The following is a 13183-nucleotide window of genomic DNA, read 5'->3' as shown; positions in this document are numbered from 1 at the left end:
ATATTAATGGAAAGGTCTGGTGCCCACAATAAAGCAGCATGTAGGACGGCAGCAGCAGGACAGATTCATTTCTCCCCTATATGCTGAGATGAAGAGAGCCTCCCCTGAGCCCATCATATAGCCCATCAATCGGGACTCAATAGGCAGTTAGAAACTGGATAAAAGTAGTTAGCTGCCTAACACTTCAGCAGGAACATTTGATATATAATCCGAAACACCAGTAGATGCTGTGTGTGTCCCTTGTAACAGTTTAGGTACCTGTGGGTGGAAGTGAGGAGCGTGGAAAACGGTGACAGGCAAAGATTCACGGATACACTGTAGCTGGAGGTTCCATAATGCTCCCTGTTTATTGCTAACATAGAAGCACGGTTGTCCGACCACTACTCGATCATACATGAACCAGAGGCGGTCACCTAAACAGTCACTCCTGAGTTGGGGGTGACAAGAAGACTTCAGTTTTGTATTCTTGGATAGCGGGGCACCTCCCAACCAACTCAAAGAATACAATGCGCGGTCTGATGGCGTTGTGTCTCTCGTATCTAGGCAACACAGAAGGTCTTAAAGGTACATTTTACAATTTCGACTTTTACACCCTACATGAAGAGTTATCATTATTATTAACGGTTTCTGGTCTCTCTCTCTTCCCATTCCTCTTTTCCACCCAACCCCAACCAGTGGCCACCCACACTCTTGTTCTATTTCTCCCTGTGTATGAGGGAGTTTTTCTGTCTCTCCACAGTCGCCAAAGTGTTTGCTTTTTGTGGGAACTGTTGGGGGTCTCAACCTCACTATGTAAAGAAAATGCATGTTGTGATTTATCGCTATATGGAATTGAATTGTAAAATAGTACTCAGGGCCAGCCGTATGCCACCAAACTTATGAATCTATGTAAACAGGATTAAACAGGATTTTAGTTACCTGTAATTAGTTTTGGCTGAAACCTAATGCAGCTATTCCTTTCCACAACACACATTTTACTATCCTCTTAATACATTTGCTCTGACTGTGAATTCAAACCGCACATGTGCTAACACATGTAGGCTATTCCAGGTGCCTATATATATATATATACATATATATCTTGGCTTCATGATAATGATGGCACATAGTGGCAACCTTTCAGGTTATGTGCGTTATAATGAAGGGACACTGTGGGGAGGTGTCAACTTTCCACTGCAATCAGCCCCCCTCTTTGCACGAGCTGCATGAGCAGTAAAAACCGTGATGGTGTCTCTCAGCCGCCCGTGAGCTCCGGCTGCATGGGCTCGCTGCTCATCACAACACGGGCTTGTGTTGCCCGCTGGAGGCGAGGCGGGGGAAGACAGGAAGGGAGAGATGAAGCGCTCCTATATATTCACCTCTCTCTCTCTCTCTCTCTCTCTCTCTCTCTCTCTCTCTCTCTCTCTCTCTCTCTCTCTCTCTCTCTCTCTCTCTCTCTCTCTCTCTCTGCTTTAGATAGTCGCGGCCACCCTCTTCGTCTCCCCGGCAGAGACACAGAAAGACAGAGAGAGAGGTTCTATTGGCAAGAGTGGGGGGGGTGCCAACTCCACATTTTGCTTGGTGCGTAATTTACGCACAATAAAGAGATTGGGTATCATTATTGGATCCGACCTCAATCTAAAAATAAGAGACAAAAAAGGATTATCATAGAGAGAGAGAGAGAGAGAGAGAGAGAGAGAGAGAGAGAGAGAGAGAGAGAGTCCTGACTGTCATCCACAGGTTTGAAAAAGTGTCACCCGCTAGGCGCGCTCCCTGCATGACTCCCCATTTATTTATTTACCCCCCTGCCCCCCCCCCCCCCCCCCCCGGACGCGCGCCCCCTCTGCGAAAGCCGGAGCGCTCCTCACTCTCTCGTCTCCTCACTTCGCTTCCTCTCCTCTTCTCGACAGCATCCACAACTATAGCTGCAACCGTCCCCATCACTCTTTTTTCCTCCCCCCTCCTCTCTCTCTCTCTCTCTCTCTCTCTCTCTCTCTCTCTCTCTCTCTCTGCCAGATCTCTGTCCTCTGCGGCTCTCACCCCTTCGCCCTCCCCACACCCAGCCACCACCACCACCACCACCTCCACCTCTCCAGCTCAGTCCCTCACTCCTCTGACGCACGCCAGGGAAACGGACCCGAAGAAAGAGAGGAGGGAAGAAAAAAAAAAACACATCAGCAGCTGACTGCAACCGGCCGATATGATCCAGAGACTGCACCGGACAGAGACGCGGTCCTGAAGCCGAGAGGAGAACACTCTCACCCGGCCACAGTGCTGCTGAGCGCTCGCCCGGGAGGAGGCGGCGGCAGAGTCGCAGGAGAAGGAGAAGCAAAAGGAGGAGGAGGAGAGGGGAGGAAGAGGAAGCGGACGGGCAGAAGTCAAGGACTTGCATTTTAAGCAAACTGCAAAGAGAGAGGGAAAAAAAACGAGGAGACGAGAGAGAAGAGGAGAGAGTCAGAGCTCATCCGAGAGCGAGAGTGGGGGGAGATCGCATTCCTATCACGTCTTCATTTCTCCCCTCTCCTCTTTTTTTTTGCTTCGGAGAGGGAGGGAGAGAGAGAGGGAAGGAGGGAGGGAGAGAGAGAAAGAAAGAACGAGCAAGAGAAGAGAGAGATCTAACAAGATTCAAACTAGTGGTCTTTTCCCCCCGATGCTTTCCAATTGCAGAAGGAGACTGAGGTGAGTGGCTGTCAGTGAGTGAGTCTTATGGGAAATCTTATGCAGATGGATGCATAAGTGTGTGTGTGTGTGTGTGTGTGTGTGTGTGTGTTTATTGGTGTCTGCATTGCCATGGACTTCCAAAAAGGACGACAAGCTCTCTGCACATATCGAGGACAGCAGACCGCAGGGTTCCAGTCGACTGATCAATACTCGTTTTTTTTTTTTTTTTACCCACCGCGTTCCTGCCAATGTCACGACGAAAGGCTGCTGCATTATGCTTGGCATGTATTTCAACAGCCGCTCCGCTCTGCGCTATGTTGGCAGCGAGGTTATTTTAAGGGTAGATTTCAGCAGGATTCTCCACCGCGTCGGCTCCATCAGGGGCTCGATACCCATCATCCTAACTTACTTTAATACAGATTCAAGGTGAGGTGTTTTAATGGGTCGTTTTGCGAATCCCAATGACGACGAGCAGCACTTTTAATTCATGTGAGTGCAGAGCTGTGGAGAAATCTCCCCCCCCAGTTTTCGGTTTTGAATCCGAGGCTCATTCACATGCGCATCTCTCCCTCTCCTCGGTGCCCTGCACTCTCTCCATTTCTCTTTCCACCTCTCCCTCTCTCCGTTCCCTCCCTGTGTGTTTCTGTCTATAAGTCACCCTCAACCTCTCCTTCTCTTCCTCACAGCCCGGCATCGGACGGTGAGCGGGACGCACCGGGCAACCACAGGACACACCACAGGAGGAGATGTGAAGTTGGAATCCCACTAAACTAAGTACGTATATATACAACCAAGGAAGTATGATACGGCACGAGATAACACTAAATGCATTAAATGTTATTACTTTTTTATGATCCCTAACGTGGGAGCGGAATCAATAAATCCTGGAGGATTACGCACCGAGAGGGACGTGAAAACACTGAATTTTGCAGCGAGCGGATCGTCTCTAGGGATCTTTTTTCTTTTTCCTGGTGCGTTTTCCTGTCACGTCTTTTTTGGGGATAACAAAATATTTCCAATTTTCCCTCCTTCTATTTTTCCCTGTCACTGGGTTTTCGTTTTCAGCACCATGGACAGCGGCTCTGCTCCAATACACGGTCCCAGCGCATATTCTCTGGATTTTCAGCTCTGTGTGTGTGTGTGTGTGTGTGTGTGTGTGTGTGTGTGTGTGTGAGCAACAACCAGAACAGATATTGAGCTTGTGTGTGTCTTGTATCCACTTAACACCATGCACTGTTGAAATACGAAACGGAATCTTCAACCATCTTTTTTTTTTATTTTAATTTTTTAACCAAAGCAACATTTTAGAGGATTGTATTATTTTTACTCTGGGTAAAAATAAGTGGGCCCTTCTTAACATTTGATATCTAGGACGACCGGACCTACTCAAAGGCAGCCTCATCACTGAGCTTTGCCCACTGCGTTTTTCTCATGTTTTACTCCTTATTATTGAGATCTTCACACAGCTAAACTCAAACCTTACCTATTCTGTTGCTTTGATTTAATTCATCAGCTCCTAACATTCATAGACTAGTATGTTGAGATTAATTTTAGCGAGATGGAGGCTTAGAAAGTCCCTTAGCAGTCCTCATTTCGTCCCAGTAATAGTAACCAAGCTGACACCTATTCCCTTCCCATCCTCCTCTTGCCTTAGACCATCGATGTCCCTCCTCTACTAGAGGCTGGACTCTCACTTACCGAAAGAGGGATTGGGGTCTCTGTTGCGTGATCAATTCATGACAGGGACTGCGTTTCCTCACCAGTAACCTCATCCACCTGCTGTTGCCTACGTTTATTCATGGCGATAAGCATCTCTGAGGAAATGTATCGGGGCATTACTGGTATATTTCCTGTATAATAAATGGTTCTTCCGCCTTTATAGCCTACAGTAGTGACGGTACATATCTGAGTGTAGAGATTTGTTCCTGTTGCCGGGTATCATATTACCCATCCAAGAGTCCTGGGCTTCTATTTTGTTTGAAATACCCAGAAGCGTTGCAACATCTAAAGCACTCTCCAATGTCATTCTATTATTAATTGGTATTCATTTCAAAGCTTTCATCCATTCAACTGAAACTAATGCACCACTCCTCTCCTCTCTACCTACCTCTCTTACCTAAAACTTGACTTGGTGAGGGAGTGTGTGTGTGTGTGCGTGCCTGTACCTGTGCGTAATCACTAACCCCATTTCCTCCCGCCTTTCCATTCTCTCTCTCGCTCTGTGCTCTATTGCAGTGCTGTGAAGTGGCTCCGTCCCTGGAGCCAAGACTTCATCCCCTTGGTGTCAGCGAGGATGCTGTGGGTTACCTTGCTGAGCACCATAGCCTTAGGATGGACCACCCCGATCCCACTACTAGAGGACTCCGAAGAGATCGACGAGCCCTGCTTCGAGCCCTGCTACTGCGAAGTCAAAGAAGGCATCTTCCACGTCCACTGTGACAGTAAAGGATTTACAAATGTCAGCCAAATCTCGCAGATATGGAGCCGGCCCTTCAAGCTCAACCTGCAGAGAAACTCCATGAGGAAGCTTTACTTTAACAGCTTCCTCCATCTCAACAATGCCATATCCATTAATCTGGGTAATAACGCTTTGCAAGATATCCATGCTGGAGCGTTCAATGGCTTAGGAATACTCAAGCGGCTGTTCCTACATGAAAACAAACTAGAGGTTTTCCGGAATGACACTTTTCTGGGATTGGAGAGTTTAGAATATCTCCAGGCGGACTACAACGTTATCAAAAGGATTGAAAGTGGTGCGTTCCGGCACCTTCACAAGTTGAGAGTGCTGATATTAAATGACAATCACATCCCCGTGCTCCCAAACTATCTTTTCCGGTCCGTATCACTCACACATCTGGACCTAAGAGGAAACAGACTAAAGACATTGCCGTACAAGGGCACACTGGAGTATGTTGGGAGGAGCTTAATGGAAATTCAGCTGGAGGAGAACCCCTGGAACTGTGTGTGTGAGATTGTCCAGTTGAAGACGTGGCTGGAGAGAATCCCTTACACAGCTCTGGTGGGTGAGATTACGTGCGAGTTCCCATTCCACTTACATGGGAAAGACTTACGGGAAATCAAGCGCAGTGAGCTCTGTCCTCTGCTCTCTGATGCAGAGATTGAGGCCAAGCTGGGAATTCCCCGGGTCCCGTTTAGCAATGAGAACACATGGCCTACTAAACCGTCCTCCATGCTCTCCTCTTTTCACAACACAGCATCTTCTGTGGAATATAAGGAACGAGTTCTCAAGCCAACCAAACGACCTCGGCCCACAAAGAACCCTCCAACCCCTCACAGCATATACCCAGGCATCAATCAACCCCCTATTGCTGGCTACCAAACAAGGCCTCCCATCCCCATAATTTGTCCAGCTGGATGTATCTGCAACCTCCACATCAACGACCTGGGGCTAACGGTGAACTGTAAGGAAAAAGGCTTTCACAACATCTCTGAGCTCCTGCCACGGCCCCTAAATGCCAAGAAATTGTATCTCAGTGGGAACCTAATACAGAAAATCTACCGTTCCGATTTCTGGAATTTCTCCAGTTTGGATTTACTGCATTTAGGGAATAATCGCATATCCTATGTCCAAGAGGGGGCATTTATTAACCTGCCAAACTTAAAAAGTCTATATTTGAATGGGAATGACATTGAGAAGCTCACTCCTGGGATGTTTCGGGGGCTTCAGCTGCTCAGGTATCTTTACTTTGAGTATAATGTCATACGTGAGATACAACCTAATTCCTTCTCCCTAATACCGAATCTCCAGCTGGTTTTCCTGAATGACAATCTGCTACGCTCCCTCCCCAATGACGCCTTTGCTGGCACCAACCTTGCACGCCTCAACCTCCGCAAAAACTACTTCCTTTCCCTGCCTGTGCGCGTTCTGGAGCATCTGACATCCATTGTCCAGATTGATCTCCATCAGAACCCATGGGACTGCTCCTGCGATATCATCCCCCTCAAACAGTGGGTGGAAAAGCTCTCCTCTGTAATTGTAGTCGGGGATGTCATTTGCAAGACACCTGAGTTTGCTTTTGGCAAGGACCTGCGATCACTGGAGGTCGAGGTCATCTGTCCTGAGCTTAAATATTCTTCAGGGCCTTCGCCAGCCCTGCCTGGTGGGGATGACCTCACCACAGGCAGCTCGGAAATGGGGGAGGCAGGTGGAAGAGGAGCTGTTCCACTGTCTGTTCTCATCCTCAGCCTACTCATCCTCTTCATATCTGCCGTGTTTGTGGCTGCGGGGCTTTTTGCTTTTGTTCTCCGTCGCAGGAAGAAGCTGCCCTTCCGGAAACGTTCTGAAGTAGATCTGACAGGGCTACAGATGCAGTGCAGGATTTTTGAGGATCCACCGAGGCAGAGTAGTGCCTGTAACACAGGCACACCAGAGAAACCGACACCCAGTATTCATACACACACTCACAGTAGTCATGCACATGCCCATGGTCACGTTTATGATTACATCCCCCACCCGGTGACTCAGATGTGTAACAACCCCATCTACAAGCCTAGAGAGGGGGAGATAACAGAGGAGGACAGAGCACACTTTTCAGAGAAAAAAGACAATGGCAGCAGTTGCAACAGTAACTACAGAACCTTGTTAGAGAAAGAGAGAGAGTGGACCCTGGCCGTCTCCAACTCTCAACTCAACACCATCGTCACAGTCAACCACTCCACGGCTGACATGGCAGGATTTCACGAGAATGGAGGGCTCTGCCCTACAGTGATTGACAGTCAGAGGCCCACGCCGACAGTGGGCTTTGTAGACTGTTTGTATGGGACAGTACCAAAATTAAAGGACATGCACGTGGCGCATGCGCACCCACCAGGCATGCAGTACCCTGATTTGCAGCAGGATGCACGGCTGAAGGAGACATTGCTTTTCACGGCGGGGAAAGGCTGCTACCCCGACCCGTCCCAAAGCGATTACCTCGAGTTAAGGGCCAAACTTCAAACCAAGCCGGATTACCTCGAAGTCTTGGAAAAATCGTACCGATTTTAACATCCCATGGAGAAAAAAATTCAATTTATGAATTCAAACATTCACTTTGCCACCTAAATCACCCAAAACCAATACTGAAAAACAAACATGAAAAAGCAGCATGATATAAAATTAAATATTATACTACAGTTACAACAACATTTCCCCCGAAATCACTTTGGAGGAGAGGCCATTCTCAGATATCTCAATGAAGTGCCTTTTTTTCAGAGTAGCCAGCAATGTCAACAGCCGTTATTTTTATAATATATACATATATATATATCTATATATATATAAATATCTCTTTATGCCCAAGAGAGAACAAGAGAAGAACGAGAGGGGCCCGGGGAACAAAACATACAAAACATCCTAAAATACATCTGTTACTAAAACCCCTTTTTATGGAGTTACCATGATGTGGAAGACACACGGGAGCTGGACGTCTCCCTGATTTGGGGGTTTTCTTTCTGCCTCTTTTACCCCTGACTAGGATGTACAAACACCCGGAGGCCATGCACATGAAGTTTGCAGGAAATGATTGAAAGAGAGAAAAAAAAAAAAAATAAGAATACCTATGTTAAAATGAACTGCAGTTTGCTGCATGCACTCGCTTCACTTCAGGAAGCGAGGGGGGATTTATTCAGAACTATCACATCACATTATGAACTGAGATACTGCAACACATTTACTGTTCAGTGTTCTATTTAATTTTTATATCTTATTAATATGTTATTACTATTAATGAGGACTTCTGTCTATATCAGGGTGCTTCTCGTAACAAGGACGCGCCGACGCACGGATGGTAAAACATTTGTGAATATTATTATAAGACAATGCTCAAGGTTTTATGGATATTTCCATGCACTTTGTTAAGACCCCCCTCTCATTGCTTCTGGATTCCCCATTATCACCCACTAACGGCTTTGTAGGAGGCACTTTTAATGTTTTCTCTCTCACAAAGATTTGAAGAAAAATGTGCATATATTTATTCTGTAATTTCAGTGAAGAATTTAATTGTAAAGGTAATGTTAAATCAATGTATAGTGATTATGCGTCTGGTATAGCCTTCTTAATAAAAACAAACTCTTCAATGAAATGATGAAAGGGTTGATGCCACGGGAACCTGTTTGTGGAGCGCTGCTGAACCATCATGAGATAATACTGAGGAGGAATGGAGGAATAGCTGCTGAACCAATAGAGTGCGAGACAGGAATGTAGTGGAGGGCAATAACATTTAAACTGTTCATTATTATTTTCAGATTAGAACCAAATTAAACAGTACGGGAAGGAAAGGGCGGACAAAGTGTTATTTTTTTTCCCGGAAATTTTTTATTTCCATTTGTAGTTTTTCCTCTAATCGGCACCTGCTGGATATCATGCTGTGCCATGTCTTTTTTTTTACCTGCCACTGCATTGTTGATTCCAGTGGGATGTAATCTAAAAGGTAAAAGATAAAGAAAACGCAATGCCAGAACAAGCCGAATGAATGCGGCTGGTGTTGAAGTGGATGAGAAGAGAGGATATACCAAATCAGTGAGGCGTGCTGCGATTTTCATTACCTAAACGGGTACTACTGATTTAGGCTAATAAACAGTAATTGAGGGGGCGAGTGAAAACGTGATTGGAAGTAGCTCTTGGAATTTGCGCATCTAATTTCTGACTCCCCCCCTAGAAGTGGCAGTGTGGGTTCACTCCACTGGGGGGCGATAAACAGGCGTTCAGATTCATTTTTGGATGCAGGTACAATGTAATGCACAATTTGTTTATTCTTAGAGGTCATCGAGTCTCACATTTAGAATGAAACACTGTCAAAATACCTATATATAAAAACCTACATGTGGGATAAGATGATTTTATTCATTTTGGTGCAGTTTCATCTGTTTCATGGTCATTCTTTTCCCTAACGTTTTTTCAACCACTTATTTAAAAAGAAAAATAGCAGAATAAAGCAGGTTTTTCGAGCTGTATCACCAATTGAAACTTTATTTAAAACAACCTAAACTAAGCAGTGCTCTCATATATTGATATTTCTTATTTTCGTTGAGGCTTGTTAATTACTGACTGATTTTGTGCATTGATATTCCTAGTGGTAGATTCATCATCAACCGTCTCCCTCCACAGCAGCCATCGTTGCTGATCTTTTTGCTGTGGCTCTTTTGATATTTCCCTATCCCAGCCCGATTCTGTTTTGGGACCCCTAAAGATTGAAGCAGCTGGTGAGAAAACATGGTATTACATCATCATCATAGTGCTCTTTCCTTTTCTCTTTACTAAGGTGACAAAATATGATGTGATGTCTATAAAACTGCGATTCTCTATTAAAAGGAGGGTGCTTTTCTGTGTTGTTTTAAAAATGGGAACAATATGCAATTTGCTTTGATTGGTGGTGATCCTCTTTTGAATTTGGGTGTTCTAGTTTTTCACATGTGTCAGCTTACTATGACTGGAAGATATGTAGCAAACCACATACTTCCCTGTTCACTGGGAAGATCCTTAGTCTAGTCCTTTCCAGTACAGATTCATCAACGATCCAGTCTATACGTTTGAAATATGGAATATTTTTACCTTGTGTTGTATTCATGGTTTTATTTTCTCACAATTATTGTTGCTCAAATGAGTCGAGTTCACCTTCACATAAAGCCTTTGTAAGCACGGCAGCATTAAGTCAAGGCTCGTTTGTTTTCAACTCGCAGAATCTTTTCCCAATGCTGTACCCCAACCCACCCCCCCCCCATGTTCTGCTGCCCCACTTCATTTCAATGCTTCTTTTTTCCCCACTTATCACTTTACACACACACACACACACACACACACACACACACACACAAACAAACACGTACACACATAACAACATGGTCAGCATTTTCAGTGTATGCACTCACTTTGATTAAAAACATAATGCATTACTCTGTTAACCCCAACCCTCATCATCCCCCCCCCCAAACTCCCCCAAATGAATAAATAAAATAAAGTTTTGGGATCATTGATGATTTTGCTATAGTCCCGTATCTTGGCAACCTTCAATCCTTTACCCCCCCCCCCCCCCCCCTCTCCGTCAACATAATATTTCACAAATGAGTGCTGGGTTTTGTCCCATTATATCATGCTGAGTGGTTTTATCCCAATAAATCCTCTTGTTATCCCGCACTAATATCTCCAAGTGATTTCCTACTTTGGTGAAATGTTGGACAAAGGCAACCGAAGGGATGGAAGGTTTTTTCGCTGAATGTTTCTCTTGTGATATGAAATGTAAACATGCACTGCTTGTTTGAATGCGACGCCATTATGCCGGTGATTTTTGAATTTCGCCGAGGAGTTAACCTTTCCGTCAACATCCCTCATGAGCTTTGCACACTGTTGAGACTTCAGCATGGTGAATTCCGTGTGCATCTTTCTTTCTTTCTGTCTTTGGCTTTCTCTGTCTCTAAAAATGTTGTTAGTTTATATATATTTTTCCTCCTCCTATTGTCTGCTTGCTGTGTGCCCTTCTCGCTGGGCTGATGCTGAGTTTGCATCCCGACATGAATCTATTCTTTCACTGGGATTTGGCCGGTGTTACATCACTGCTGACACGTAACTCAGTTCAGCTTTCCAAGTCAACTTCAAACAAAATAGGTTCAAGGGCAGATCCCTTGCAGGTGTTGATCGCCTTTGCACTTTTTTTGCAGGTTTTATCTCCATTTTAAATCCTCTTACTTCTACGGAAACGAAATGGCTTGCTTTCACCTGTGTCCTCACCCTTTCATATGTTTAATATCTGAATGAAACTAACATGTTTCAATGAGCTGCGTCACACATCTCCCAGACCTTATTATCATGCTATATCTTGTGCTGGATTGATGGTGGTTGATGGATTGCTTACTGGAACAGATACACTGATCAAACTGCATAAATGGCGATAACACACTGATAATAACTTCCATTGCTATGTAACATCTGAAGTCTTTTTTCCTCTCAAGTTATTAGTTTTGCTCTCTTTGTAGTTGGAGTTAAAATGTGAGAACGCTTTGGCACACTTTCCTCCGGGCGTTTATCTAGAAGTCTCATTAGAACATAATGCAGAATGTAATGCAGTACGTCGCGGTTATTAGTGCACAGACGTAATGACGCATAATTCTATATGAATTGACTGATTTAAACCTTCACCATGACATAGCTGTTTCTAATTGGCCCCTTCAAGAGATATGATATACCATAAGCCTATTAGAAGAGCTTCTGATGGCTCTCGCACTAGCTCAAAATTCACTGTAGCCATTTGCTGTCAATAAATGTAAGTGGGTATATTTTTGTGTGGAGTGGCGCTGGGAACCTGGATGAGACTGTGTGGATTGCAGCTGCACTTTGTCGGTGGCCCCCAGGGATGCAGTTTCGTGTGTGTTGTGTTTGTAAATTTCCCTCCTTTCCTCTGGCATTGTTGCTCGGTGTATTTCTGAGCCGCTGGTTGCTGCTGGGCCGGCATGTGCCTGCGCTGCATAGTAAAAGGGGCTTGTTGTCAGTTGTCAGTGAACCTGTGTGTGTATGCAGGTGAATTCAGGTGTCTGCAGTAGGTGACAGACCAACAGCCATTGTGGTGGCGACACATTTTCAATGTTTTTTCAGTGTTTGTTGATGCGTATTTCAGAGTGTTAATGAGCACAGACATGATTTATAAAGGTGAAAGAGGCTGAATAGCAAATAGAAAAAAAATAATGAATGATCGGCTTGAGAAACTATTGATGGGAGGCAGAGCGCAGACAAGTGGCTTAGGGAAGGGGCAGAGAACATCGTCGGTGGAGGATTATGAAGGATGTGCCACTTAGAGAAAGGAGGGATTTTTATTTATTTTGTTGCTCTTTTGTCCCTGAAAGAAGCTGTAATTGTCCAATTAACCAAATGAAGAGTCCAAAGCACAGAGAGCACGTGATGAATTGACAGAAAGAGGGGTTGTTACCACTTAAATTTTTGCATTATATGCATGTGCGTGTGTGCGTGCACGTGTGCCTTCGTGCGTTATGCTTTCTCTGTTTGGGAAACAGGGAATTATCTCCATTTTGCTGAAAAAGCTGATCTGCCTCTGACCAGGGTGCTGAAGTTGCAGTATACTGCAGGTGCTGCATACAAAAAGGTGCGTTCTACTTTCTGTGCATGCATGTGTGTTTGTGTTGTGGTGGAGATTCGGGAGATGCTGGGGGAGGCTCTTTTGTGTGTGTGTGTGTGTATTTGTATAGGAGCCTATTTGGGTTTTCTGTGATTATGCTGATGTCTCAACTAACTTGTGGTTTTGTTTGTGGCGTCGCAAAGCAATAGGAGTACTTACATGAAAGGAGAGTTTTTCAGCTATATACTTATTGCTTGTGCTATACTGCTTACTGCACCAATGTTCCTGGGCTGAGTTGATAGGGAACGTCAGTGGCAGAGGATCGATTGTCATTTGATGAATTGGCTACACATTCGCATCTATGTTGTCGAAGCAGAAGGTATATTATACAGTCAGGAAGAAGTTAGAGAGCAGAAAGGATACCAGTCCAACACAGCTTCCCTAGTCCTGAAATCATGAGAAAAAAAAATCCTTTAACACAT

General features: G+C 44.9%; 1 protein-coding gene across 2 annotated transcripts; it reads left to right on the top strand.

Moving 5' to 3' along the window:
• Positions 1 to 1488: 1488 nt before the first annotated feature.
• Positions 1489 to 10771, top strand: slitrk3a (SLIT and NTRK-like family, member 3a). 2 transcript variants are annotated; one of them, XM_034604529.1, is made up of 3 exons: positions 1489 to 2658; positions 3327 to 3414; positions 4876 to 10771. In XM_034604529.1, exon 3 carries the CDS (start codon positions 4934 to 4936, stop codon positions 7643 to 7645), a length of 2712 nt encoding a protein of 903 aa, XP_034460420.1. In that variant the 5' UTR covers positions 1489 to 2658; positions 3327 to 3414; positions 4876 to 4933; the 3' UTR covers positions 7646 to 10771. The 2 variants fall into 2 exon arrangements, with proteins under 2 accessions (XP_034460420.1, XP_034460421.1); XM_034604530.1 differs by lacking the exon at positions 1489 to 2658 and adding an exon at positions 2677 to 3129.
• The last annotated feature ends 2412 nt before the right edge of the window (positions 10772 to 13183 follow it).

Source organism: Hippoglossus hippoglossus, chromosome 13 (genome assembly GCF_009819705.1).
Source record: "Hippoglossus hippoglossus isolate fHipHip1 chromosome 13, fHipHip1.pri, whole genome shotgun sequence".
Lineage (NCBI taxonomy): Eukaryota > Metazoa > Chordata > Actinopteri > Pleuronectiformes > Pleuronectidae > Hippoglossus > Hippoglossus hippoglossus.
Note: the sequence above shows the minus strand (reverse complement) of the source record. Positions and strands in the feature narration are given on the sequence as shown.